General features: G+C 40.2%; 1 protein-coding gene across 1 annotated transcript in view; it reads right to left on the bottom strand.

The window, feature by feature from the left end:
- ADCY2 (adenylate cyclase 2) overlaps nt 1-26,558 on the bottom strand; it is a 283,051-nt gene that overhangs the window by 191,075 nt on the left and 65,418 nt on the right. The window contains exon 3 of the mRNA XM_058831650.1: nt 5,691-5,852. Coding sequence (XP_058687633.1) covers nt 5,691-5,852 — 162 coding nt within the window. The remainder of the gene's footprint in view (nt 1-5,690; nt 5,853-26,558) is intronic.

Raw genomic sequence — 26,558 nt, forward strand, 5'->3', positions numbered from 1 at the left:
GCACATCCAAACTGTACAGACTGTCTTAAAGAATGAGTGAAATACAAAGTACATCTGCTGATTGTGAAAATTAGTTAAAAACCCACAGCAGATGGCATTTCAGTATCTGCCTATATAAAGCATAAAATCATGTGTAAAGAAAAGGTGCAATAATAAAAAATATTTTTGCTGCATTGTGCAACGCACGACAGAGCCTTTCCTCTCTCAAAGTGGCTCCCAGCTGCTGCACAATGTGCTGAGCCAGACTGCCACTGGGGTGGGGAGAGCAAAGGGAAAAAGGCACAAGGTAGACAGTAGCAGCTGCTGCTACAAGGAATACAAGGAATAGAGCCTCTCTCCTTCCACAGCAGTCACTGCCCTCCACACCTGCATCAGGAACAACAGCAATTCTCCTCATGAAACTGAGCAGCAGAAAGTAGGAGCTGTTTAAACTGCATTACATTCATGAATTACCCTTCTCCATCTCCTTCAAAAAAAAAGGCATTCAAGGAAAAAGGATAAATTCAGCCCCCAGTAATGGCTTTTTGACATTCAGACTGAGTGAAGTTCCTATGTGCTTTAAACTTTCACTGTGCAGCTTTACAGCCTCAGGGGTTGTATAGCACTGGATGTAATTAAAGACATGGGCTTTTTTTCCCATGTCTGTTTTTTTAAAGAGACATCATTTTTTCTTGCACTGTGCGATAACAGCACAAACCAATTTCTACTCTATTTCTGAGCCCTAGAGCTGTACATTTTCTTCTTTTATAAGCCAATGAATAGTGGTGCTTTTTATTTTGTTTTTCTGCTGCGCCACTCTATTACATAAAACAGTTTTTGTAAATATCATCAGCTTTTAAAGTTACTAAGTTAACAAACGAGTTTAAATCAGTGTTCTAAACAAAAGGTATTTTTGCATATGTTTTTTTGCATATGTTGCATGTGGATTAGCACATCTAAATATCTATTCTAGATGAAAACCAAAGTTGTTCATCTTTGAAAATTCTGCTACACTTCTGATTATGAGCTTTTGATATAATTTGTTTCAAGATGTGCAGTGATGAAGAAATTGGTAATTATTTTCTTGTAATAAAGCCAATTCCTGTTTTCAATTCACTGTTGTTTGGTTTGTTGTTTTTTTTTTTCCTGAGTAAGCCATAGCTATTGATTTTTAATTTTGTAAGAGAAGACTTCAGCTTAGCTGATGGCAAATGCACAAGATCTTGTGGATGAAGCCTTGGAATTTGTCAATTCAAACATTCCTGAAAATAAATTTTTCATTTAGCATTTGTTTTTCTCCCACCACAATAGAATATTACCTTAGGAATTATCCAGGCTATGAGATCACACAAAGACTTTCATAAAAGTTGTTACAAATTATTTCCTTTTGGTGTATGCATTCCTGAACAGTCCAAAGCAAATATAAAGTTGTATGTATGTATACATGCACTCTGCCTAGCTACAATTTTGTGCCTTTAAAAGTGACCTCTTTTACAGAGCGACAAGAAGCCATCAAAAAAATCCTCTAAGGTAAAGAACAGTACTTAAAAAAATAAAAAAAATAAAAAGGGGAATTTGTAGTGATTTAGCTGATCTTTGAACTTAGCCACAGTTCTTGAAAAATGATTGCAAGAGCAACAATATTGCTTGCTAAGAATGTGAAACTAAAAGACTAAAATAAAAAAATCAGACCCCTCAAATCAAAGGGGAAAAGAGAAATGGAGGCTTGCAGGATGTTTAATTATTTCGGTTACCTCTTTTTTTAACAGATTAAGAACAAAATTACCTCAATGATAATATCAAGCCGTTATGAGATCAGACTGGTTAACTGGTTAATAATAGAGCAGGAAAAACACAAGTATTTGATTAGAATCTGTTCTGGTTTGGGGAAAAACAGGTTGTGTGCTTATAGCAAGAGATGGGGGTTAAATAGTTTCCATTCCAGGAATAACTGAAAGGGATGTTAAAGTTGTGAAAGTCTTCTGAGACAAATGCCTTTATATCAGAATTAGAGTCATATTCTTTTAGAGCAGTCCTGGAGCAGACAGAACAACATAATCTGCTTGGCAGTAGGATTCTCACTTGGAAATAGGGAGCAGAGTCCCAGATTCCAGACTGTGCACCTTGTAAAGGTTAGGATTAAAATTTTCAACAGAAAAAAGCCCAAAACATACACACAGAGTTATTTTTTTTCATAAACTGAAGCTGGAACACAGGACTTCTTCCCCCTTCTCATCAGAGATCCCACAGCTGTGCATTAAATTCCCCACAGAAGTGCATGGGCAGGGTGTTGCACTGTAGAGGCTGTCTCAGTGCTGGGCACGGCAGCACACTAACCCCTATTATAATTTGGCATGGCTGCAGCTGCTTCTGGCACACTCCTCTAAGGCAAATGCCCATGCTGGAAGAAAGATGTTGATGAAGCAAAAGTGAGGACTCAAAGAACAACTGTGAAAATTATGACAGGTGTAGCAAGTGCAAAAGTAAGCAACTCATTTATTTTACTGAATAAAAAAGGTTATGAGGCAAATTCATGATAGTCTAGAAGCATTATCATGGGAGGAACAGAAATAGGATCCTGTTGGGTCTGTCAGCCTACTGGCCAGAAAAATGAGATCCAGTGTTGTAGTTTAAGGCCTGGTGATCTGAAGAACTCGGGATGTTACAGAAAGTTAGCTAACCCCCCTCTCTGTTAGGATAGTAAAACCTTCTGCAATTAGCCAATAGCATCTAGGTGTGATGTAAGCAAATGGGAGTAACACAGTGACCCCAGACTACAAAATGTTAAGTTTCCCTGCAATAAATTGCCATATTGCCATCCATCACATTGATGCAGTGGGATGTGGACCACGCGGCTGAGGATAGCTGCCCGTGCTGGTTCCAGCCAGGGAACCAGCCTTGCTTGAGCCCCGACAATCCAGAAGCTGGATGACAAGGCTACAGAAATTCCTAATAAGAAAGATGAACAGAATTCTAACACTGATGCTCAACAGCAATGAAGAAAATATGAAGGCTTGTGGAAGCGCATCTCCTTCATTCCTGATTTTTAAACCAAGGTGTATTCCCTCTCCCCAAAAGACATGAAGATCAAACAGAGAGTACTTCATGTAACCAGCAGAGAGTCTGTTGAAGGATTCTTTATCCCAGCAGGAGGCTTTCATCTCAGTATCTCTAATTGCAACAGACCCTGGATCAAGAGCATCCTAAGCTTTCCAGTTTTAGGAAGCCACTTTTTCAGATGTAAAATCTTACAGAGGATAACAAAGGAATGACAAAACCAGATAGGCTCTGCCAAATTTTAAAATGAGTGGATGCTTTGGAACATCAATTTTTCTCTACTCATAGACAGAAGGTATAATTAACTTTTAAAATGCTATGGTATGCCAATCAGTCATTGAAAGATGCTGAAGAGGGTCCAGCCAAGGCCTATCAAATGCATTATATGGCAGGACAACCTGACATAGGAAGAAAGACTGATAAAATGGTTGTTCAGCCAAGAGAAAGCTCAGAAAAGATACAGTGGAAGTCTCAAAACATAGGAAGTAATTATAAAGTAGATGCAGGTATTCTCTACAAAAGGATGCTTGCTACATACACAAGATATATATATTGTATATAGATATATATATAGGATATAATATCCCATATCAACTTAAAGTATATAATTGACAAATGTAATTTCTCTTTTTAGTGCAATCAGTATCTTTAGTCTAAGCCCTTATTTGTGGTCTCAATTTTCAAAAGCAAAGAGAACAAAACAAACACTTTTTGCTTACACTCTGAATATAAACAATAATAATCTAAAAACTTACAGAGGGCAAATGAAATGGAATTGGGGAGAATCAAATTTGCAAGAATGCAGTGCACTCAGTACTTCCAGTACCTGCCAAGCTATTCGTAACACTTAACAGATTTTACAAAGACAGAGTAAAAAACTAGTAACAATGCAGAAATGAAACATTCTTAACAAATTTACAAACTGTGGAAAGACTGCCACTCTTTCTGAATGAAACAGGAAGTTACAGAAGGGATTAAAGGCAATAAATTTGCCTCACAGAGTGTGATTTGTTTCTTTTGATTCTGTAGATGTGATGTAGACTTCTGAAAGTATTGTTTTAGATATACCAAATGTTAATGGTCTGGAATGATAGGCAAGAAAAATAAATAATTTTTGCAAACAGTAAATTTAACCCAAAACAATTTCAGAGGAGTGGCAAACATTAATACTGCTTTAGCAGTATATTGATGCCCACAATAAAAGCCAAAGGTTAACAGAAAATGGAAGAGTAATGTTCTCCTTGATTTTTTCCACTACAAATATCAATTTGTATATCATGTATCAATGTATCATTGAATTTTTTAAATACTATATTAACTGCAGATGACTACAGTTTTTGCTTAACATACAGCAAAACTTCACAACCTCCACAAAAAACCACCCAACTAATCCAAATAAGTAAGGGAATAACAAAACTACCTCACTCATTTAAAATTTCCACAGATAACTACATCTTAAAATGTATTTTGTTTACCAGACTTCAATTTCAACATTCGATAGAACACATTTCTGCAGCCATAACTGGAAATAAAATGTATTTTCCTGAACAAGTTACAAGGTAGGACAAAGTAGGATATTAGTAAAATCACTATGAGGCACAGTGTTTTTCAAAGTAAGCTTTAAGTATTTTAAAAGGTAAGTAGAAACTATTACTTGCTTTGTTCTTAATGCTGTTCACAATAAATAATGTCTTTCTTCTTCTACTAATATATTTATAAAAATGTATTTATTTTAAAGCTTCAGTATAATTTTGATGCAAAAGCTAAAATAATTCTGTTTTGTTAACATGGCATAACTATACTAAAAAACCCAAACCTATGTCCTTGTTTTTCAGAATGAAATCTTATGTTTTCCTGAAAAAATACAGATTTCTATCCATGTCAACTGGGATCATCACAGTACTACAACTAAAACTGTAATAATTCACCATTTAAAAGATCTTCCATAAAAGAGTAAGAAAAAACAACTCCTGATATTTTGATTTTTACAAATTATTAATCTGCATTATGTCATGTGGTAGATTATCAGAGTTGATTTACAATCCAAGATACAACTGCAAACAGAAATGGGTTTCCAAAATGTCAAAGAGTCTGGAACCAGCCAGTCTCATTCAATCATTGGAACCAGTAAAGGTGAGGCAGTAAAATTCATATAAATGGCTGTGAATTACAGAAAGAGGGCAAGACCTACAGCAGACTTGTAGAGGGCAATGTCTTCACAGCAGAACTATAACCCAGCTGACTTGAGCATATTCAAAGGAACAATGTCAAAGATAACATTTTGCTACTTGGAAAAAATCCTTGGTCTTGGAAGCAAAGCCTTAATGAGTTGAGGAGATGAACTACGTGCTTTACAGACCAGAGGGATAGTGTACCTACCACAGTACAGCTGCATCACATGTTTTTTCAAGCAGTGTAAGTTTTCACACTGGTAAGTGCTACATGGCTGTAGATTCCACCACTTTTGTGTGTAATTCAGGAAGACGTAACACTACTGATACACTCATTATTAGAAAGCTAATTAATGGTGAATTAGCAATTCAGAAATCAAGACAGAAATAAGTTTATACTCCCAAGCACTCAGTAACGCACTCCTAACTTGTTTACCAGGCTAGTTAATGCACAGTTAATCATTAACTCCACAAAGCACCTACCTGCCAAACCAAGTGCTCCTTTACAACAGCTGTACCTGACAGACAGACGCTCAGCACAATCGTGTGAGATGCAGAGGTCAATACACTGGCAACTATAGCATCCCTCATGTTGAAGGGCAGCATGGTGTACACCACAAAAATGATGAACAAGAAAAATGATACCTGCACAAGACACCAAGACAAAAAAGAGGCAAGTTAAAGTCACTTTGGAATAAGATTCAAAAAACATCATTTAACTTTGAACTCTCTTCAGCATAAAGTTATGCACCGTTTTTTCACAGGAAAGTCATTGCTATCCATTGAAGAAAACTGATTTAGGAAGAATTAATTTTTAAGAGTGTTGGAAAATTTACATTCTATTAGACTTAAGAAGTGTGGTCTCAAGATACTAAATCATGGTTTCAGACCTACAGAATAGTCCAAACTTTTGAAATTTTACTTCAAATTTATACTTTCAAATTTTTATTTTTATTAACACTTTATTTACAAGAGTTATCCCAGGACTGGTCAATTCTGATTGTGATCTGCATTACAAAACAATCTGCCAAACTCCTCACAGAGCCTTAATTTCAATACAGAGAGATTTTGTACAACCTGATGAACTAAAAATTCATGACATTATGCAAAAAAAAAAAAAAAAAAAAAAAAAGCAAAAAAAGAAGCTCAAGTTCAGCCAAGAAATTTGATTTAACAAGATTGTATTTAATGTGTATCTACATGACCTATGTGAAATTCCACAAAATCACTACATTTTGAGGTAATGAATTTATTCAGTAATGAAAAACAGCTTCAGAAAATCACAGTCCATATGCAGAATCTCCAATCTGCATCTTTAAAAGCGTACTGGTGTCCATGCTAACCTTATGGAACAAATGCAGAGCCCAATACATAACAGCAAAAGGGATTCCTTCACTATACATAAAAAATCCATATTTGATGGTATGCTTATGTTCCGAACCTCACCACACATTTGAGAAAATATAACTAGATTTGGGACATAGGTTTTGCACACATAAGTAAGTAGGTGATTCTGAAATTGTGCCAGCTTGTATATAATTATATCTCTGTTGACTTGCAAGCCTATTCACCATCCAGCAGTTGCACACATACAGTACAGAACACAGAAAGCTTCCAGGCAGGCATGAGCAGGAGTAATTTGCTGCTCACTTCCCTATGTGTCAGTCTGTATTCTTCACAACTGCATGTGACAACTACATAGTCAAAACTGAAGCCTAAGATATGTGCACCTGGAGGACACTGGAAGCATTCTTTTCCATCACGGGGACAGAGCCGGGTGGAGAAGGATGTCCACTTCTGTTACCCATTCATTTTTCTTCAATCCCTCCACTGAGTCCACCTCCTTCCTGATCTCTCATACCCTTTCCAATGCTGCCAGCTCTCCCTTATACTTGAGAGTCAAACAGTTCAAAGGCATGAAATGAAAGAGAACTACAAAGGAAATGAGGGATAATAAGTAAATAGAGCAAGAAAAAGGCAAAGCTTTTGCTTTGTCTCTCTACTGTTCCAATCAACCAACAGATAGCACAAAAAACCAAAAGTGTTTGATACCTGGTCGGATTCAGTCCTTCCTGAAAGTTTTCACACTCATCAGATGTTAGCAAAACCAGCAGCAAAGAAGGGGGTGTACAAACTTGGTCTAGTAAGAGAAGGATTATGCCAATATGATGTTTTAAAACTGTCCAGGCTGAGGAAAAATCAACTGTGACACTGACAGAACCAACTGGGAGTCATAAAACTTGGAAAATATGTAGAAAGCTCTGGCAGGCTAGAAAAGAGGAACATAGCATCTGCCTTTGAAAGGCTGGGAAAATGGGTAAAACTCATCAGCTTCACTTTAATTCCTAATAGGAGTAACAGACAACAATAATGTAGGGAGGTAATTCTTCCCCTGTACTTGGCACTGGTGAGGCTGTACCTTGAGTGCTGTGTCCAGTTCTGGGTCCCTCAGTTTAGGAAGGACATTGAGATGCTTGAGCACATCCAGAGGACGGCAACAAGGCTCCTGGGGGGCTTGGAACAAAAGCCCTAAGAGGAGCAACTGAGGGAGTTTGGATTGTTTAGCCTGGAGAAAAGGATACTCAGAGGTGTCTTTATCACTCTCTAAAGCTTCCTGAAAGGTGGCTGTATTCAAGTGGGGGTTGGTCTCTTTCTCCAGGCAGCAACTTACAGAATGAGAGGACACAGTCTTAAGCTGTGCCAAGGGAAATATAGGTTGAATATTAGAAAAATGTTTTTTACAGAAAGGGTGATAAAGTACTGGAATGGTCTGCCCAGGGAGGTGGTGGAGTCACCATCCCTGGCTGTATTTAATAAAAGACCAGATGTGTCAGTTGGTGCCATGGTTTAGGTGAGGTGTTAGGGCTGGGTTGGACTCGATGATCTTGAAGGTCTCTTCCAACCTAGTAATTCTGTGTGCGTGTGATTCTGTGTGTGATATACAGCAACTTATAATCAAGAGTCCCAAAAGTTAAGAATAACATAGGTAACAGCCAATGTGATTTTGCTGAGAACAAATTATGTTAAAGCAGTTACATCTTCCGTCATGAAAACAGGCATCAGTATATGCAACACCCCAAATAATGAATTAGGCAGCAGCAAGGGATGTGATAGGTCCTCTAATATAGGCATAAGATGAACAGAAGCCAAACGCAAAATATCCTACTAGCATGTAAGACCAGCTGCCTAAAATATGTTTCCAGCTAAAGGCCAGGCTGGATGGGGCCCTCAGCAAACTGGTCTGGTGGAAGGTTGCCCTTCCCATGGCAGAGGGATTGGAAGTAAATGATCTTTAAGTTTCCTCCAACACAAACCATTTTCTGACTTTATTATTAAAAAATAGTTTGAAGAAGAATCCCCAACCCAGGTCCTGGAAGAAGGATTTCAAATCCCTCCATTCTCAGTGATTTTTCATGTAAACAAGGTTTTGTTGTTTCCAAGTTTAGCTTTCTCATTGCTTATGTGGCATTCACATATATGTGAAAATTTTATTGTTAGAAAATAAAAAAATTTATTCTTTAACTGTTTTGTCTCAAAAAAAACATAGCTTGCATATTTTTTAATATCTGACTTTATAGCCAAACTAAAGGATCCACTCCATTTCTGTGGTACATGTTAAGAACTTTTCCAAACTTGTAAGTGGATGAAAGACAGAATATGATGCTTTTCAGCTTTGACATAAAACAGGCTAGTAAGCATGTGAGCATGCATATCTGTAAACAACTGTTTTATAAGTTACCTTACTGCTTTTCTTGGTCAAAATAAATGGATAATTTCAGCATTCAACAACTACAGAGAACACTTTTAGGAGGTTCAACCCCTCTTGACATTACATATTCAAATCGGCTGAGTTGAAGAGGAACTGAGTTAAAGAACACAAAAAAATTACCCATCAGTTCTTTTATTTACATATATTTTCAGTCTTGAAATTTGGTATGAGAATACTGTTGCAAAGCTGGACATCTATCAGCCATGCTAAGACAGAAACTCTCCTCCAAAATACATGTAGGAAATGGCATCTGTCAACAGCTCTTTAATTCTTGTCCACACTGCTTTTCTCCTATTTCTAGTAGTAGTTTAATGACCTAAGAGAGCACCTGTTATCACAGAGGTTGCTTTTTTATTATGATATAATTTTATATCACAATGGCTCAAGACTCTTTTCCCCATGTAGCCTGAAATAAGACGCTTCTACTATTCATCTTGATTGCAAACATACATAGTATGTAAGCCTTGGGACCTTTCAACATATTTCAAAATGCCAGTATATTTATGTTTAATATTGTAGAAGTTAACACACAAAGGCTTTTGAGCAGGTGGAAAGAGGAACATGCTTCTTGGTCTGAGTCACAATCTGCAGAATGGACAATGGACTTTGCCATTGATCTTTTTCATGAACGGCCCTTTCCATTATAATTTTGTAAGAACTGGTAGAATATTGCTGACACTGACATTAAACAGCAGTGATGCCAAGCTTTGAAAGACCCCACTATCTCACTGCAAGACTTGCTAATGCTGATGATCACAGCATGTCTGTAATTGGTGTGTATTCCGGTCAGTAAACACAGTGTTAATTTACAGTGCACTATTTTTGACACTATTAAAAGTAGCCTGTTCCACCAAACTGTGCCATAATCACAAGGCCTGTTGCTGTTATGTTGGAAGCAGTCTTTTGTGGGGGGTATCACTATGACTGCCTAGTTGAAACACGCTTTTTGTCCTGATCTGAACTGACATTGCTTTAGGAATTTGATTCTCCAATGGAGATGGGAGTGCTTAGGCATTGTTGTGCACCACAGCATGTAGTATTCCCTCTGGTTAACACTGGTGTAACATCTTACACAGAAGTATGTGGCTTTCCTGCTTTGATTGAGGGGTATCCAGAACTCTGGCCCATCACTCTTGACTGTCAAGAGTTCAGCAAACTCTAAGTGGGTTTGCTGCTCTCTGTATTTCTTTTCCCATATCTCAGCAGGGCCACATTGTCACCATCTATGTAAGCAGTTCTTTTCCACAGAGATTTAAAGGATGATGGGCTGCTGTAGTGTAGCTGCCTGGATGGGTATGTAACAGATAATTTTTCTGCAGATTTTCTGCAGCTGCTTTCAGAAGGGCAGCAAAAAATCACATACAGATTGCTGCGGTGATGCCACTGGAGAGAGCTGGGCACGAAATGGTAAAATGACACCATGGTATTGGATATGATGATCATGAACTCTTACAAAAACTCATTCTTGTCACAGAACACAACATGAAATTATGAGTAAACACCTTCATCATGCAAAATGGAAAGATTCAGGCTGCACAAGATATAGAAGATATAGAATTTATTTAAATTAAACAGATTCTGAGCATTTTTCACATTGGCAATTTTGTCCCAGCACTTCTAAATGCACACTGGCTACTACAGCCATTATGCTGTTCTGCTGACTGTGAGCTAGGAGAACTAGTATGAAGTTGATAGTATTTGGTGCTTCACAGACGTTGCTATTGGAAATGTCACTAGTTTGGACTGTGATGGCACAAACTACAGTGGATCCAAGCCATGAATCCATGCTGGTTTTTGTGGACACCTTGTCTCCCTTATGTCACCAGTTTCTACTCCTCAGTGGGGCTGCCTTATCTGTAAAGAGTATGTGGAGTAGAAGTTTTAACATATTTTACACATTAAAATTGTCTTTCCTAGCACACAGGATATCACAGGAGATGTTGCTTTGGCACTGAGAACAACTGTAAAAAAGATACTAATCATTCATTTTATATAAATTATGTTCCAACAGTGACTCACAATTTCCTTCACTTAGCCTTTTTTAACACTGTGTTAAGATGGGTAATCAAAGCAGGCTTAGTGTGCGTAAAATCCACTCAAGCTAATGCTACTCTGACCAGAATTCCCCCCTGAGGAGCGTGATACCTTGGCACTGAAGATGGCCTGCAAATTGAAATGTACCATTTCAGTGTGAATTAGGGAAAAGCACTTCTTTGGACACAGACAGCAGTAGTGAGGCTATAGCTAATAAAATATCTGTAGTTCTTCAGGGCAACTGCAACAGTAGCTTTTCACTGTATAACCATAATAAGACTACTAAAACTCAAACTAAGAGGCCAGCCCACTACAGAATCAGTTTAAGAGGTTTTTCAAGATCAGCTTCCCTGTCACTGTGTATAAGGAGCAAAAATCATCAGCTAATTGAAGATTTTTTTCCCTTGGAAACAGATTCCAGCCACTGAGTTAATACATTATCTATTGCACATTACCTAATTGCACAGAAGACACTCTAGCTTTTCTAAAGAAATAGCTAGGTTTCGTAACATTTGGTATGAGCTACTAATCTTAAAAAACAGTTACAAATACTATGTTCATGGTTTAATACAATGTATGATATAAGGCATCAGAAGGGTATTTATACAAGCTATAAACTGTATATTAAAAACTTTGTGCTGGCAGCATAAAAGTTGCAAATATTTAAAGCTCTTTGCCATTGTAGTTGTGAAGTCCAGCCTCCAAACTTCTACCTGGGCAATGCTCTAAGAATAAAATAAGCTACCCACATAAAACAAAAAAATTCAGAGTATGAAAATCAGCTTCTGTTCTAAGTCATCTATAAAAAGGCTAAAATATGAAAGCATTGGAGAGGTGAAGGTGGAAATGTTGTTCACCAAACCCTGAAACACCAGAAGAAAGGACACTCAATGGAACTAGAAGGTTGGTTGAAAAAAGGTGAAAAGAAAGCCAGTATCCTTTACCTAGTGGATAGTGACCTTCTTGAACTTAAATTATCAAGATCAAAAAGATATTAAACTAATTAATGGACATTTTATCCATAAACCAACCATAAACTTTATTCATGGACACCTTATCCATAAACCAATAAAAAAACATGGAAATGTACTCTGTGATGTCACTAACAGATGTGTGGAGGCTGGGCAAGGTATGAAGGAAACTGACCACACAAAGTGATTAATCTGACATGATGCCTTTCAGTAGCAGCTTCTTTTGCAATTCTCGGACACACATTACTGTTAGATGGACCATGGCCTTACTCTGCAAGACCTTCTTGTGTTCTGGCACTAAGAGTCAAAAGTGCTTCAGAGGAAAAGAAAAAAATATACCAGTTATGACACAGTACCCTCCCTGACTTTAAAATAAAGCAAGACAATTCAGAAAAAGAACTGAAAGCCCAGTGAGACTATGAATAGAAAGCACTGTAGAACCACTCCCTAATTAAAAAGGAACTGGGAGACAAAAGCTGAACTTTGAGCAGCAACAGGATAAAACATACAAGACGCTAAATATTAATTTGTATAAAACGAATGTTTCCCAAGCTCCTGGTATGCCATAAACCTCAATAATAAAGTGAACAAGGAAGAATTGTCTGTGATATACTCCACAAAATCGTGTCCACAATAAATTTCACTGTTATTTCACTGTTTTTATCAAATATGAAGTCTTATTTTCCAATAATTGTCATAGAAGTAGAAACAATTCTGTAAATCATGCCTTGTTCTAGATCATAGAGAACTCTCAAAGTAATAATCCCTTTCTTTTGTGCACAGTTCTGGATTTAAATGTAATCAGAAAACAGTCATTACAGCCTCTGCCAAAAAGTTAACAACAACCATTAGAAAAATGGGGCAGAATAAAAGCAAGTTGATTGCACTAAAAGGGATATTTAAAAATAATTTTACAATGAGAGACCTTCAAATGTGCTCCTAATGTCACATATTAGTGTGACAGTAAGATGAAAGACTCCTGCAAAGGAAGGAATATTAATATTTGAAATAATAATGTATCACATATATATATATATATATCTCACACCTGTTTTTACCATCATTCCCTTCCTCTCTTCTCATCTTTCTACTGTATCTTTCCACCCTTGTTTCAGCCACATTATAGTCTAAGCAGTCAAGAAGAGATTTGTTCTGCTGCACCACTGCTAAATCCCTGTGAGCAGAAAGACAACTTCATAAAGCACCATATAACCTGATAATGGCATCTGTTTGCAGTGATTTTACTAAGTGGATCAGATGACAATTAGCCATGTCTTCATTTTTTTCATTGATGAGACAAGTGAAAATCATCAGAGATAGTGAATTCATTGTTCATTCTTGTTATCTTTCCCCCTTGTGTTTTACTGTGTTAAATATTAAGATCAGAAACCTAGAATTGCAACAATAATTCCAGATCATCACAGCAAGCATTTTCTCTAAAAGGGAGCGTTGATACCCTCCTTCATGCTATATTAATTTTTTTTTGTTTAATCTAAGGACAATGAGAAAGATAGTACAGCATGTTATTAAAACTAAAGTCTTGTCTTTCTATGATATCATAAAAGTAAAAGCAAATATATTTACTTCTGGTTAAGACCATGCTGCATTCTACCCAGAAGTCTAAACTGCAATTAAATTAACACATTTAAAAATGGAAAGATCAAAGTAATTATATAGTATATGTAAACAGACTCAAGTCCAAAGCAATGAACTCCCATTTCACATGGAGGTAATTTCACAATTACCTTTAAGGAGTTAATTTTACAACATCTAAGCACCATACCTCAAATTTGAAGAGAGTCAAATAAGAACATACATTCAAAACATTTTCAGAGTTTCTATGAAGAGACAAACACAACTGAGAAAGAAACATAAAATAGATAAAATCCTAATTTGGTTAGAAAGGATGTGAAAATCAATGTTAAGATATGCATGCTCACACATACATACACAGAAAATATGTGCAATGACAGCAATTAATTTAAATTAAAAAATCAAATGAACTAGTATGACAGAAGAATACACCACATTTCAGGAGATCCAAGGAGTTTTTTTCTATGTATTAGATATATGTCGTGATTTAACATAGTTTAGTTTTTAGTTGGGAAGGGAGTCCACAAATTATGGAAGTGATTTTCTGTAAGGACTGCTAACAGCTTCCTCTGGACACAACAGAACCAATCAGCTGGCAAGTTTTGAATATTGACACATTGTTAAATCACTAAGAAAGCTGGACATGCCTCTGTGCAAATCACATTTAAAAACTAACAAAGCCAGGAAAAACTCTGCTGCTTTTGGCCTTTGAACAGGTAGCTGGACGCTAGCTGGGCCAGGGCCTGCTCCAGCACGCGGCCTGTCACGCCTGGCAGGCTGGTGTGCTGCAGTGCTGGCTGGGCTGGGCTCGCCCCAGCACGGCCAGGTTGGCCTGCGGCATGGCTCGGGTGACGCTGTGCTGCTGCTGAGTTTCTCCAGCAACTGCCGGGCAGGGGGAGGAGAAGCCACTGGCCTGTAGCATGCTGCCGCTGAGCCCTAGCCTGGCTGCTGATATCTTAGAACATCCCCCCCCCAGCGCGGCTGCCGAAAAATCCTCCACCGTAAACAGCTTCAGACGCCACCTGGCAGAGATCACATGGCCACCCGCGGGTGAGATATTGACTGTGTCAGTCCACAGATGAAACTTGGAGACATCAATCCTCTCTCGAGTGAAAGAAAGGGATGAAGACACATATAGAAAACAACATGAAGACAGAAAAGTCAGTAAAGAAGGAGTCAAATCCCAGATGGGAGGAGAATGAGGAGATGCCTTAGTCTTGAGGTAAAATTCCCATGTAAACCAATGGTGAAGATATAATTGATACATCAGACTCTTTTTTCCCCTCTAACTTACAGAATGCATTGGGGGTTTATAGCATTCTAACCACAGCTATGACCAGAGGCTCCAGTGCAGAAGCAAGCAGATGTTAAAGTAGCTGTGATACAATGAGAAGTTTGAACAGAGAAAAAGATAAAAAAACTTGCCCTAGGGATAGAAGAAAACCTCTGTTCCCAGAGATAAAAGAACTTTTGTTTCTATATTAGGAAAGCTCATACTTAGAATGGCACTCCAATAAACTGAAATGACTCATGGTGGTAGTTGTGGGAAAGCTGCCAAAACCATGGGAGGGACTTTCACACTGCAAACAAATTTTCCTTTCCTGGGCAGCTGATTCGCTGTGACACTGAAGCCACGAGAGAACTGTTTTTGGTGGAGAAGTCTCCATGGCATGGCAAGAGAGACTCCTCTCCCTAAGTGAACTGACAAAGACTATTTTAGAGGTGGTAAACTGACTGGAAGTCCAAGATTTTTGTCTCTTTACATTGTCAGTGGGAAAGAAAAGTGGGTGTGGGGGGAGGAGAAGTGTTCTGATGGTTTATTCTGATTTCTTATTATTTTTATTTTAATTCTATTAATGAAGTTTTCTTTATATCCTTTAAAGTTTCAGCCTTCTTTGCTCTCCTCCTAGTCCTTATATCCTAATATCTTGCAGCAGAAAATGAGTAAATAATTCTAGTGGGTGCACTGGCATTTGGCCAGCATTAGATCCACTACAACATAGAAGAAGACGAACAGTGAATTCTATCAACTATAATAAGAGAAAGTAAAACTGTTAATTCCAACAAAAGAAAAGCAGAAATCAAATAAAATTGTCTGTTCTCTATCAAGGGAAAAACTAAAGGATATGTTTACCTCATGCTAAACAATAATTGTGGTACAGTTTTATGTTCCAAAATATTAGCTCACAAGTATATAAACCCGCAGATACTAATGCTGAGGTACTTTGGAACAGCAGGTCCCATAAAACATGCTCCTGCATCTTTTAAGAGTTCACGTTTATGTATGTTTATTTTACATACTTCCTATATACCAGGCCAGCTCCAGAGAATTGAGGTAAAATTACATTGGTAAAAGGTAAAAGTAGGATGTGAGAGCAGAAAATAAATGGTCAACTTTTACACTGAGAGGACTTGTAATAAATTAATCTGTAAATAAAAATTCGTAAAAGTATAAATAAGATATGTATGTGTTGTAATGATATAAAATCCAAAATGTAAAAAAAATCCTTCTCCGGGTCTGGCCGGGATTTCCCTCCGAGAGGCAACAGATTGCAGCCAACACCCAGATAACGAACATCAGCTCAGAAAATAGACAGGACGAGGGCCATCAGGAAAACAAAAGAACTGGCTCGGAGGAGATATCCATCTCCGGACCTGAACAACGCCCCTGCAGATCTCTGTTGGGAAACAATCAGGTCGACAAAAAGACAAGTCCCGAGAAGGTAGTCGTCGCCAGACCTGCACACCCCACCTGTCAAACCGATGTTGGAGAAGCAATCAAAAGAAACAAAGGGAAAGACACTGCCGAGATATCCATCGGCACCGGCCCCGGATCACACCACTCTGCCTTGATGACACAAATTGAAATACATACAGAATCTCTTTACATATGAGGAGATCCTGTCCGGACACTTGTTAGTTCTATTTTTCCATGCCAGGAAATCCATTCACCGGACAATCAAGGACACTTGGTGAATGGAGCCTGCTTGGAATTCTAGCCTGAGGACATAAAATCTCTATAAAACCCCAGGCTTGAGAACACTCAAACGTGGATTTGGGAACCCTACACCTCTGGTGTAGACCCTGTCCACCCAGCGCTGTGCTGACCGTTTTATTGTGGTTTTTTCCTCGTTGTTTGTTCTTTGTTGTTTATTAATAAATTTCTCTTTTTATTTTTATCCTGAATTTGCCTTTGCATTTATAACAGATTGGTGCCGTGACTCGGATCGGGAAAACTGTGGGAGAATCTCGTTGTCCAGGTCGGGTACCCCCGCTGATTTTGGTGGCCTGGGGAGCCGAGAACCTCCGCAGTTCGCTCCGACATCCGAACCAAGTTTAGGCTGAGGTAAAAACCACAATAAAAAAGAGAAACGGATCCAGGGAGCTCGGGAAGCCTTCGAGAAAGCCGCGGCTTGGTAGCTCATAAAAAGTCGACAGCGCACGAAGACACCCTCGCAGGAAAATTGCTGTAAGTACTGTAAGGTTGAGCGGGTGATTGGGCAAGTGTGTGTGAGACGTGATCCGATCACGGAGCGAGTGCGGACTTCAAGGCCGCGGTTCCATCCTCCCGCGAGGGAATTGGCCTGCCGCGAAGGAAGCGATTTGGTGTGAGAAAGACTCTCTCTCCACGCTTGTAAAACCTGGGACTAAAGGGAGTTCCGGGGGACCGATCGCAAGGGGCTGAAAGGGGAAGAGGACGTCCAGTTGAGCTCGGGAATTAGTAAACCCTTTCAGCCAACGGACCTAGGAGAAGGTCCAGAGGAAAATCGAAACGCTAACTACACCGACCCAGTGCAGCTAACCGAGAGGTGAGTATTAGCAGACTTTGATTTTCCTGGCAAAAGCAGAACGAACACAACGCAGGACAGGTACGATTTTTTTGTTTAAATATGGGGCAGAGAAAAAGTAAAATACAAAAGAAAGGGAATGAGAAGGGTCCTTCCGAGAAAGCGAAGGAATTGCTAGACATCCCACCGGAAAGTCCCTTGGGATGGATGTTGAAATATTGGGAAAATTGTCCCGAGAGGAAAAAGAAATCCAAAGCAAAAATGATCTATTATTGTGCCGAGGTTTGGGGAGGGCAGGAACTGAGAAGCCATCTCACTTGGCCGATACTAGGAACATTTGAAAGGTGGACGTGCAACGAATTACTCTCTTACGTGGAGAGTAAGGTTCCCTCGGACCCCGAGGAGAAAGAATATGCCAGGCTCTGGTTAACTGCCAGAGTAGGGTTATTTCCGATGAAACTAAAAGGTGGAACAAAGACAGAAACCTGGGAACCCCTTGATCATTTACCCCCTCCATATCACGGGCCGGCAGAGCCTTCTGCGGTGGATCAAGTGGTGCCGTCAGCACCCGCGGGTTCCCCAGGGCAACTGGTTGAAACACACACATCGCGAACAAGGGAGTCGGCACCAGCAGTGATTCCGGCAACCCTCCCCGTGTCCCCGCCTGTGGAAACCCCAGCCGCCACAACCTCTCCAGAGTCTATGGTGGTGCAAGGCTGGGGATCACCTTATCCACAATTACCCGTCCGGCCGCCACAGCCAGGACCCTCGAACTTAATAGAGGGGGTCCCTCTCGGTAACCTGGCGGCAGCGGACTTCCCACAAATAATAAAAGAACAAATTCCCACAAACCCCAGTTCCCCTCCTGCGAGTAGGACTCGTTTCAAAGCAAAGTTGATGAGTGAGGAATGCGAGGAGAATGAGAATGGACACCGAATGTTTCCTCTCAGGGAAGTGCCAACTGCCCCTGGAGTAATTTGGTTCGTGAATGTACCCCTTAACTCAGGGGATGTGCGAGCGTTTAAGAAAGAGATGGGGCGATTGCTGGATGATCCGTTTGGGGTGGCTGAAAGGTTGGATGATTTTTTGGGTAGTAGTATTTATACATATGAAGATCTCATGGCCATCCTGAGATCACTGTTTAATCAAGAGGAAAGAGAGATGATTAAACAGGCCGGTATCAGAGACTGGGAACAGCACAACCCGCAGGGGACGCCAGGCGATCAAAAGTGGCCTAACGTGAGCCCGAGTTGGAACGCCCAGACGGAGGAAGGTAGGAGGAGCATGATTGATCTAAGAAATATAATCGTGCAAGGAATAAGGGAGGCGGTACCCCGAGGTCAGAATATTAGTAAGGTATTTGGGGAATGCCAGGGAAAGGAAGAATCACCCACCGAATGGTTAGAGAGATTGCGACGAAGTCTGCAGATTTACTCTGGGACTGACCCTAGCTCTCCGGTGGGGGAAGTCCTGCTCAAAACCCAATTTGTGGCAAAGTCATGGGAAGATATCAGAAGGAAATTAGAAAAGATCGATGGGTGGCAGGAGAAAAGTCTCCAAGAGCTTCTAAGGGAAGCTCAAAAGATTTACATGAGGAGAGAGGATGAAAAGCAGAAACTCCAGGCCAAAATATTAGTGGCCGCAGTAAAAGAAGTACAAAAACAAGATCAGACACAGGGCAAGTTTAAAACAGTACCGAAAAAGCAACAAGGGTCTCAAAAGGGCGGTCCCGCTCCACGAAAAGATCCTCCGGAGTGTTTCTACTGTAAAAAGGTAGGACACATCCAATGGGACTGTCGACAAAGAATAAAGGATGAAAAAGTATTTCAAGAAGACTAGGGGGGTCTTGGGCTCTTTCAGATGGGGACGGTAACAGCAAAGGAGCCCTTGATAAAACTGAAGGTGGGTCCCCATCGTCAGGAAATAAAATTCCTGGTTGATACGGGAGCTGAAAGAAGCACCCTGCAGAAATTACCTATGGGATGTGTGGCAAGTAAGGAAAAGGTGGTTGTAATTGGTGCTAAGGGAGATCCCTTCAAGGTCTCTGTAATAAAAGATGTGGAGATTGAATCGCAAAATAAAGTATACTTAGGAAATTTGTTATTAGTAGAAGAAGCTGATTACAATTTATTAGGAAGAGATATGATTATTGCATTAGGTATAAATATTGTTGTGAGAAATTCCGAATTGGTAATAAAGATATTCCATTTAACTCCAAAAGATGAAAGGGAAATCGATCCCCGAGTGTGGCATTCAAAAGGGGAGGTGGGGAAGTTAAATATTACTCCCATCAAAATTGAAATAGAGAACCCGGAAGATCCGATAAGGATCAAACAATATCCCATCCCAATAGAAGGGAGAAGGGGTTTGAAATTAGTAATTGATGACCTTCTCAAAGGGGGTACCCTCGAACCCTGTATGTCCCAACACAACACCCCCATCCTGGCAGTAAAGAAAGCAGATGGGAGCTTCCGACTGGTTCAGGATCTTAGAGCAGTAAATGCTAGGACCCGAACCAGGTTTCCGGTGGTGGCAAATCCTTATACTTTACTAAACAGACTCTCACCGGAGGATGTATGGTATAGTGTAATCGATTTAAAAGACGCTTTCTGGACCTGCCCTTTGGATAAAAAAAGTAGGAATTTCTTCACCTTCCAGTGGGAAGATCCGGACACCAACCGAAAGCAACAGCTAAGGTGGACCGTCCTCCCGCAGGGATTTGTAGAATCTCCAAACCTGTTTGGACAGGCTCTGGAGCAACTACTCACCCAATTCACTCCAGAGGAGGGGACAAAATTGCTACAATATGTAGATGATTTGTTAATTGCCGGAGCAACGGAAGAAAAGGTGAAAAAGAGTACGATTTCTTTGTTGAATTTTTTGGGACAGAAAGGATTGAAGGTATCAAAATCCAAACTGCAATTCACAGAGTCCGAGGTAAAATATCTTGGACATTGGATATCTCAGGGAAAAAAGAAACTAGATCCTGAGAGAGTGGCGGGAATTCTCGTGCTCCCTGCCCCAAAAACAAAAAGACAAATTAGACAATTTTTAGGGCTCCTGGGATATTGCAGACAGTGGATTGAAGGATTTAGTGAGAAGGTAAAATTTCTGTATGAAAGATTAAACATCGATAGAGTGAAATGGACAGTACAGGATGAAATTAAATTTCAAGAATTAAAGAATGCCCTCATAACTGCCCCAGTACTAACCTTGCCAGACACTAATAAAGAGTTTCAGCTGTTTGTAGACGTGAGTGGACAAACAGCACAAGGAGTTCTGACCCAGGAATGGGCAGAAAAGAAAAAACCCATAGGATTTTTGTCAAAAATTCTAGATCCAGTCAGTCGAGGCTGGCCTACTTGCTTGCAGGCAATTGTGGCAGTGGCTCTGTTGGTCGGAGAAGCAAAAAAGGTAACCTTTGGAGCTCCTTTGATAGTATTCACCCCACACGATGTAAGGAATATCTCACAACAGAAAGCAGAGAAATGGTTAACTGATTCGAGGCTTCTGAAATATGAAGCCATGTTAATCAGCTCACCAGGCCTGGAACTAAAAACAACTACTGCGCAGAACCCGGCGCAGTTTTTGTTTGGGGAACCAACAGGTAAGCTACTTCATAATTGCATCGAGACAGTAGAACTGCAAACCAAGGTTAGGCCTGACTTGGAGGATCAGGAATTGGAAGGAGGAGAAAAATGGTTCATTGATGGCTCCTCAAAGATGGTTGAAGGAAAACGAAGATCAGGATATGCCATCATAAATGGCATGACAGGACAAACTATAGAATCGGGTCCCCTAAAGGCAAGTTGGTCTGCACAGGCTTGTGAGCTATTTGCTCTCCTAAGAGCTCTTCAGGGCTTGAAAGGAAAAAGGGGAACCATTTACACTGATTCAAGGTATGCATTTGGAGTAGTGCATACTTTTGGAAAAATATGGGAAGAAAGGGGATTGATTAACACAAAAGGGAAAGGATTAATACATGGAGAAATAATCAGGCAAATTTTAGAAGCAGTCAGAGAGCCACAGGAGATATCGGTTGTTCACGTAAAAGGACACCAAACTGGGTGGCAATTCCACACAAGGGGGAACAATTTGGCGGACAAAGAAGCCAAACAAGCGGCTTTGTTAACGGTAAGTATTCCCGAGATAGTCCCAAGAGAACCACCAGAAGTTTCCTTGCTCCCTTCGGAAAAGGAGCTGGAAGAATTCAAAAAGGTAGGAGGCTACTTCAAAGAGGGTAAATGGTGGTTACCAGATGGGAGGGAGCTAGTCCCAAAGGGAATAGCAAAAGGAATACTCAGAAGGTTGCACGAACAGACGCATTGGGGAACCAGGGCATTGGCCGAACAATTTTTAAAATTCTTTGGGTGCAAAGGAATCTTCAAGCTCGCAAAACAAGAGGTACAGGGGTGTGTGATATGCCAAAAAGTAAATCGATCAAATTTTAAGCAATCAAACTGGAGAGGTCGGCCGCTCTCATACCGGCCGTTTGAAAGAATCCAAGTAGATTTCACAGAATTACCAAAAATTGGTAGAAATAAATTTTTGCTGGTAAGGTAGATAAGTTGACACATTGGGTAGAAGCTTTTCCCAGAGCAAAGGCTACAGCCCAAACAGTGTCTAAAATTCTACTAGAAGAAATAATTCCCAGATATGGGATAGTGGATCATATTGACTCAGATCAAGGCACTCATTTTACTTCAAAAATTATTAAACAATTATCAGAAGCATTAGGAATAAGATGGCAATATCACACCCCCTGGCATCCTCAGAGTTCGGGGCAAGTAGAAAGAATGAATCAAACATTAAAATCGCAGCTGTCCAAACTTAAAATTGAAACAAAAATGTCTTGGATCAAATGTCTCCCCTTGGCATTGTTGAATATCAGAACCATGCCACATTCCGAAACAGGCTTGTCCCCCTTTGAAATGCTATATGGAATGCCATATAAGCATGGAATGCCGGTAGCACATCCTCAAGTGGAGGATGTGCAACTTCAACCATATCTCATTTCTATAAATAACAATTTACAGGAACTGAGGAGAAGAGGATTGATTCCTCAAAGCACAACGCTGGGATTTCCCATTCATCAGATTCGACCAGGAGATAAAGTTCTAATCAAGGTGTGGAAGGAGCTTCCCCTGAGCCCTCACTGGGAAGGCCCATTTCTCGTCCTCTTAACTACAGATACAGCGGTTCGAACTGCCGAGAAGGGCTGGACACACTCTTCTCGGGCAAAGAAAGTCTCAGACTACAATTCCTCCGAGTGGAAAGTTACTACCCCTCCGGGAGAATTGAAAATCAAGCTTCGGCGACACCACAAATGAGTGAAGAACGGATAAGTTGTACCAATTTTGATTGTTACTGCTTTCCTTTTGTACACTTTAAGTGCGCTTATTGTAAGCAAATTTGGGTGGCTCACTGTTTAAGAGGGTATAAACCAAGGGGTTTGTGCACTAAGTGTTTAGAAAAAGAATTAGATCAGACCAACCGATTCCTAATACTTGCTACCCGGGCGGGCCTGCTGGAACTTGACTCTCCTGAGTGGTTCCTGTTTTTCCGAAAGGGATTGAGAGGTCAACTTGACTGCAAGGCGGAACCTCTAGTAATTGAGTGCCACCGAACAATAAAAGTACCGTGCAGGATCGACACGATCAAAGCATCTCGGTGGGCGACCTTTAAGAGAAGGTATGCCATCAGGACTTCAAGGGCCCCTGAAGATAGTCCCTGCTGCCGAGAAGATGGCTTTCCCCGCCGTATGTTCATATACGGGCGAAGGGCAAGGCAGAGGGATGCAGTGGTGGGGAATCCTGATGATCCTGAACCTAGCCATGTGCTTGGCCGAGGGAATGAACCCCGAGGCGCCTCCGGGGATGAGTCCCCCGGGGAAGTGTGAGCAGTGCCGAACTGCCACAGAAACCGAGCAATTGGTCGTTTGTCCTCCAGAATTGCACGCAGGGGTATGCTGGTCAAATGATACCCAATTTGATTTGTGCAAATTAAAGGGGAAGATTTGGTGCTCCAACCCAGGGGCAAGTATTATGGAAAAGCAATTTCGGACCTCGGGAAAACAAAAGATTCAAACAACTCACTTCCGAAACAAAAGGGAGGTGAGGGGAGTTCCCCCAATTTCAGTCTGTGGACAGTGTAACAAAACTGTCTGGATTGGGGGAAGAGGCAATCAACTTTCGTAGCTTATTACCAAGTCAACCCTCTTTGCTACAATAAAGCAAGCTTAAAACCTTGTACGATGGGTGGAAAAATGTATTGGGAAGGGAAAAATTTAAAACATGAAACAAAAACGTCATTCAGTAATGAGCCTATAATTTTGGATTTGCTAAAAAGTGATGATGATCGAGTGTGTTTGCAGTTTGACCAAGTATTCTGTTTTTCAAAAGATAATGAAGGGTTAGATCCGGAAAATAAAATAAAACAACTAACCCTGGAGTTAAAGAGACGAGAAATGGAAAACAAAAGAAAGAGGTTAGAACAGGAAAGGCTAAACTCTCTCAGTGAACAATATGAACAATTAGAAAAACAATATAACAGCTGGAATTTACCCAGCCCCAACCAAAATCTATTTATAGACTTAATGCAGGAAATTGCCACTGAATTAGGTTTATCTAACTGTTGGATATGTGGTGGCTTGAAATCGGCCGAAAGATGGCCATGGAAGGGAGAGGGATTAACCCCGGAACAATTGCTAAAATGGACAGGACTGAAATTATCCAAAACGACACGGAGACCTGAGGGATGGGTAATTGATAAAAGAATAATTGGAACGTTTTGCATTAGCCGGGAGGGAAAAGAATTTACCGATTTAGTAGGGTACACCCCGTGTGTAAACACTCTCACGGTAAATTCAGATAAAAAAATGAAGGTCTGGCAACCAGAACCACCCGAGGGTTATTGGAGCCACTCTCGGGAAAATAATTGTGAATGGGTAGACATAATTGGACTCTGTTGGAATAAAAATCAGGGGGCCAATCCCTTCCATACATTTATAGGCCTGAGGGAATATTGGGAGGACCCGGCAAAATCAAACAAAGGTTGGGAGGCACCGGACGGGATTTACTGGATATGCAGAAAAAAAGCATATAGTGAATTACCAAAGAAATGGAAAGGATCCTGCACACTTGGGATAATTCGGCCTTTTTTCTTTACATTGCCTAAAGACGAAAGTAAGTCTTTAGGTGCTCCCCTCTTTGAAACATTGGCCCGGCAAAAGAGGGAATTGAAACGAGAACTACCAATGGCAGGAGGCAACCAAAAGTGGAAAGAGGAGGAGTGGCCTGCCGAAAGGATCATTCAACATTATGGGCCCGCTACCTGGGCAAATGACGGCAGCTGGGGTTACCGAACCCCCATTTATCTCCTCAATCGGCTTATTAGGTTGCAGGTTGTAGTAGAAGTAGTCTCGAATCACACTTCAGAAGCCCTAGAACTCCTAGCGAAACAACATTCACAGATGAGAGCTTTTGTATATCAAAATAGATTAGCTCTCGACTATTTGCTAGCTGAGGAGGGAGGAGTGTGTGGTAGATATAATGAATCCGAGTGTTGCATGGAGATTGATGACTACGGAGAAACTATAAAGGGACTAGCAGCTGAAATAAAAAAGGTGGCACATGTGCCAGTTCAAAAGTGGAATTCCATTTTGCAAGCCTCCTGGTGGGATCAAATTTTTGGACAGGGGGCTTGGTGGAAAAAGCTAGTTTTCTTTATAGGATGTTCAATTGCCGGAGTTATCTTCCTGCCTTGTCTGATTCCTTGTTTGATCAGATTGATACATTCTGTGGTACAAGGAATGCAAATTGCCACCCTCCCAATAGACCCGGAAAAAGCACAAGGGAAAACAACCCTTCTTTCTAAACTAATGAAGTTAGAAGAAGAGAAAGAAAGTAAAAATGCAATTAAAGCCTTGGAGGAGTTTGAAAATAAACACATGTTATCTCAAGAAAATAGTGAGGATACACTAACAAACTGGGAAGAAAAATGAAATTGAGTAAGAGGAATACCAGTATTCCTCTTCCAGTAACGACTGATTAAAATACGAATTTTTAATGGGATGAATTATTAGGCGGGGGACTGTAATAAATTAATCTGTAAATAAAAATTCGTAAAAGTATAAATAAGATATGTATGTGTTGTAATGATATAAAATCCAAAATGTAAAAAAAATCCTTCTCCGGGTCTGGCCGGGATTTCCCTCCGAGAGGCAACAGATTGCAGCCAACACCCAGATAACGAACATCAGCTCAGAAAATAGACAGGACGAGGGCCATCAGGAAAACAAAAGAACTGGCTCGGAGGAGATATCCATCTCCGGACCTGAACAACGCCCCTGCAGATCTCTGTTGGGGAACAATCAGGTCGACAAAAAGACAAGCCCCAAGAAGGTAGTCGTCACCAGACCTGAACACCCCACCTGTCAAACCGATGTTGGAGAAGCAATCAAAAGAAACAAAGGGAAAGACACTGCCAAGATATCCATCGGCACCGGCCCCGGATCACACCACTCTGCCTTGATGACACAAATTGAAATACATACAGAATCTCTTTACATATGAGGAGATCCTGTCCGGACACTTGTTAGTTCTATTTTTCCATGCCAGGAAATCCATTCACCGGACAATCAAGGACACTTGGTGAATGGAGCCTGCTTGGAATTCTAGCCTGAGGACATAAAATCTCTATAAAACCCCAGGCTTGAGAACACTCAAACGTGGATTTGGGAACCCTACACCTCTGGTGTAGACCCTGTCCACCCAGCGCTGCGCTGACCGTTTTATTGTGGTTTTTTTCTCGTTGTTTGTTCTTTGTTGTTTATTAATAAATTTCTCTTTTTATTTTTATCCTGAATTTGCCTTTGCATTTATAACAGACTGATTTAGAGAACTTAAAGAATTTATTCAATGTCTTCTTAAATGTTTAATAAAAAGGAGTGAGACGGTGATGTGGCAATAATTGACGGGGTTTTAATATTGTTCATAGTATTCAAAATCAGAAAAACATGGGAAAAGTTGCAGAAGTAATTCACACTGCTGTGACTGGGTCATAGCAGATGAAATCAAACATGATAAACATAAAATAAGAATGAAGAAAATAATTTTAACCAAACACTTCCAAAGGTGGGCTTTACCTTAGTTACTACATCCTCTGAGAAAGATACAAGATTCACTGTGAATAATTC

This window comes from Poecile atricapillus, chromosome 2 (assembly GCF_030490865.1).
Source record: "Poecile atricapillus isolate bPoeAtr1 chromosome 2, bPoeAtr1.hap1, whole genome shotgun sequence".
NCBI lineage: Eukaryota > Metazoa > Chordata > Aves > Passeriformes > Paridae > Poecile > Poecile atricapillus.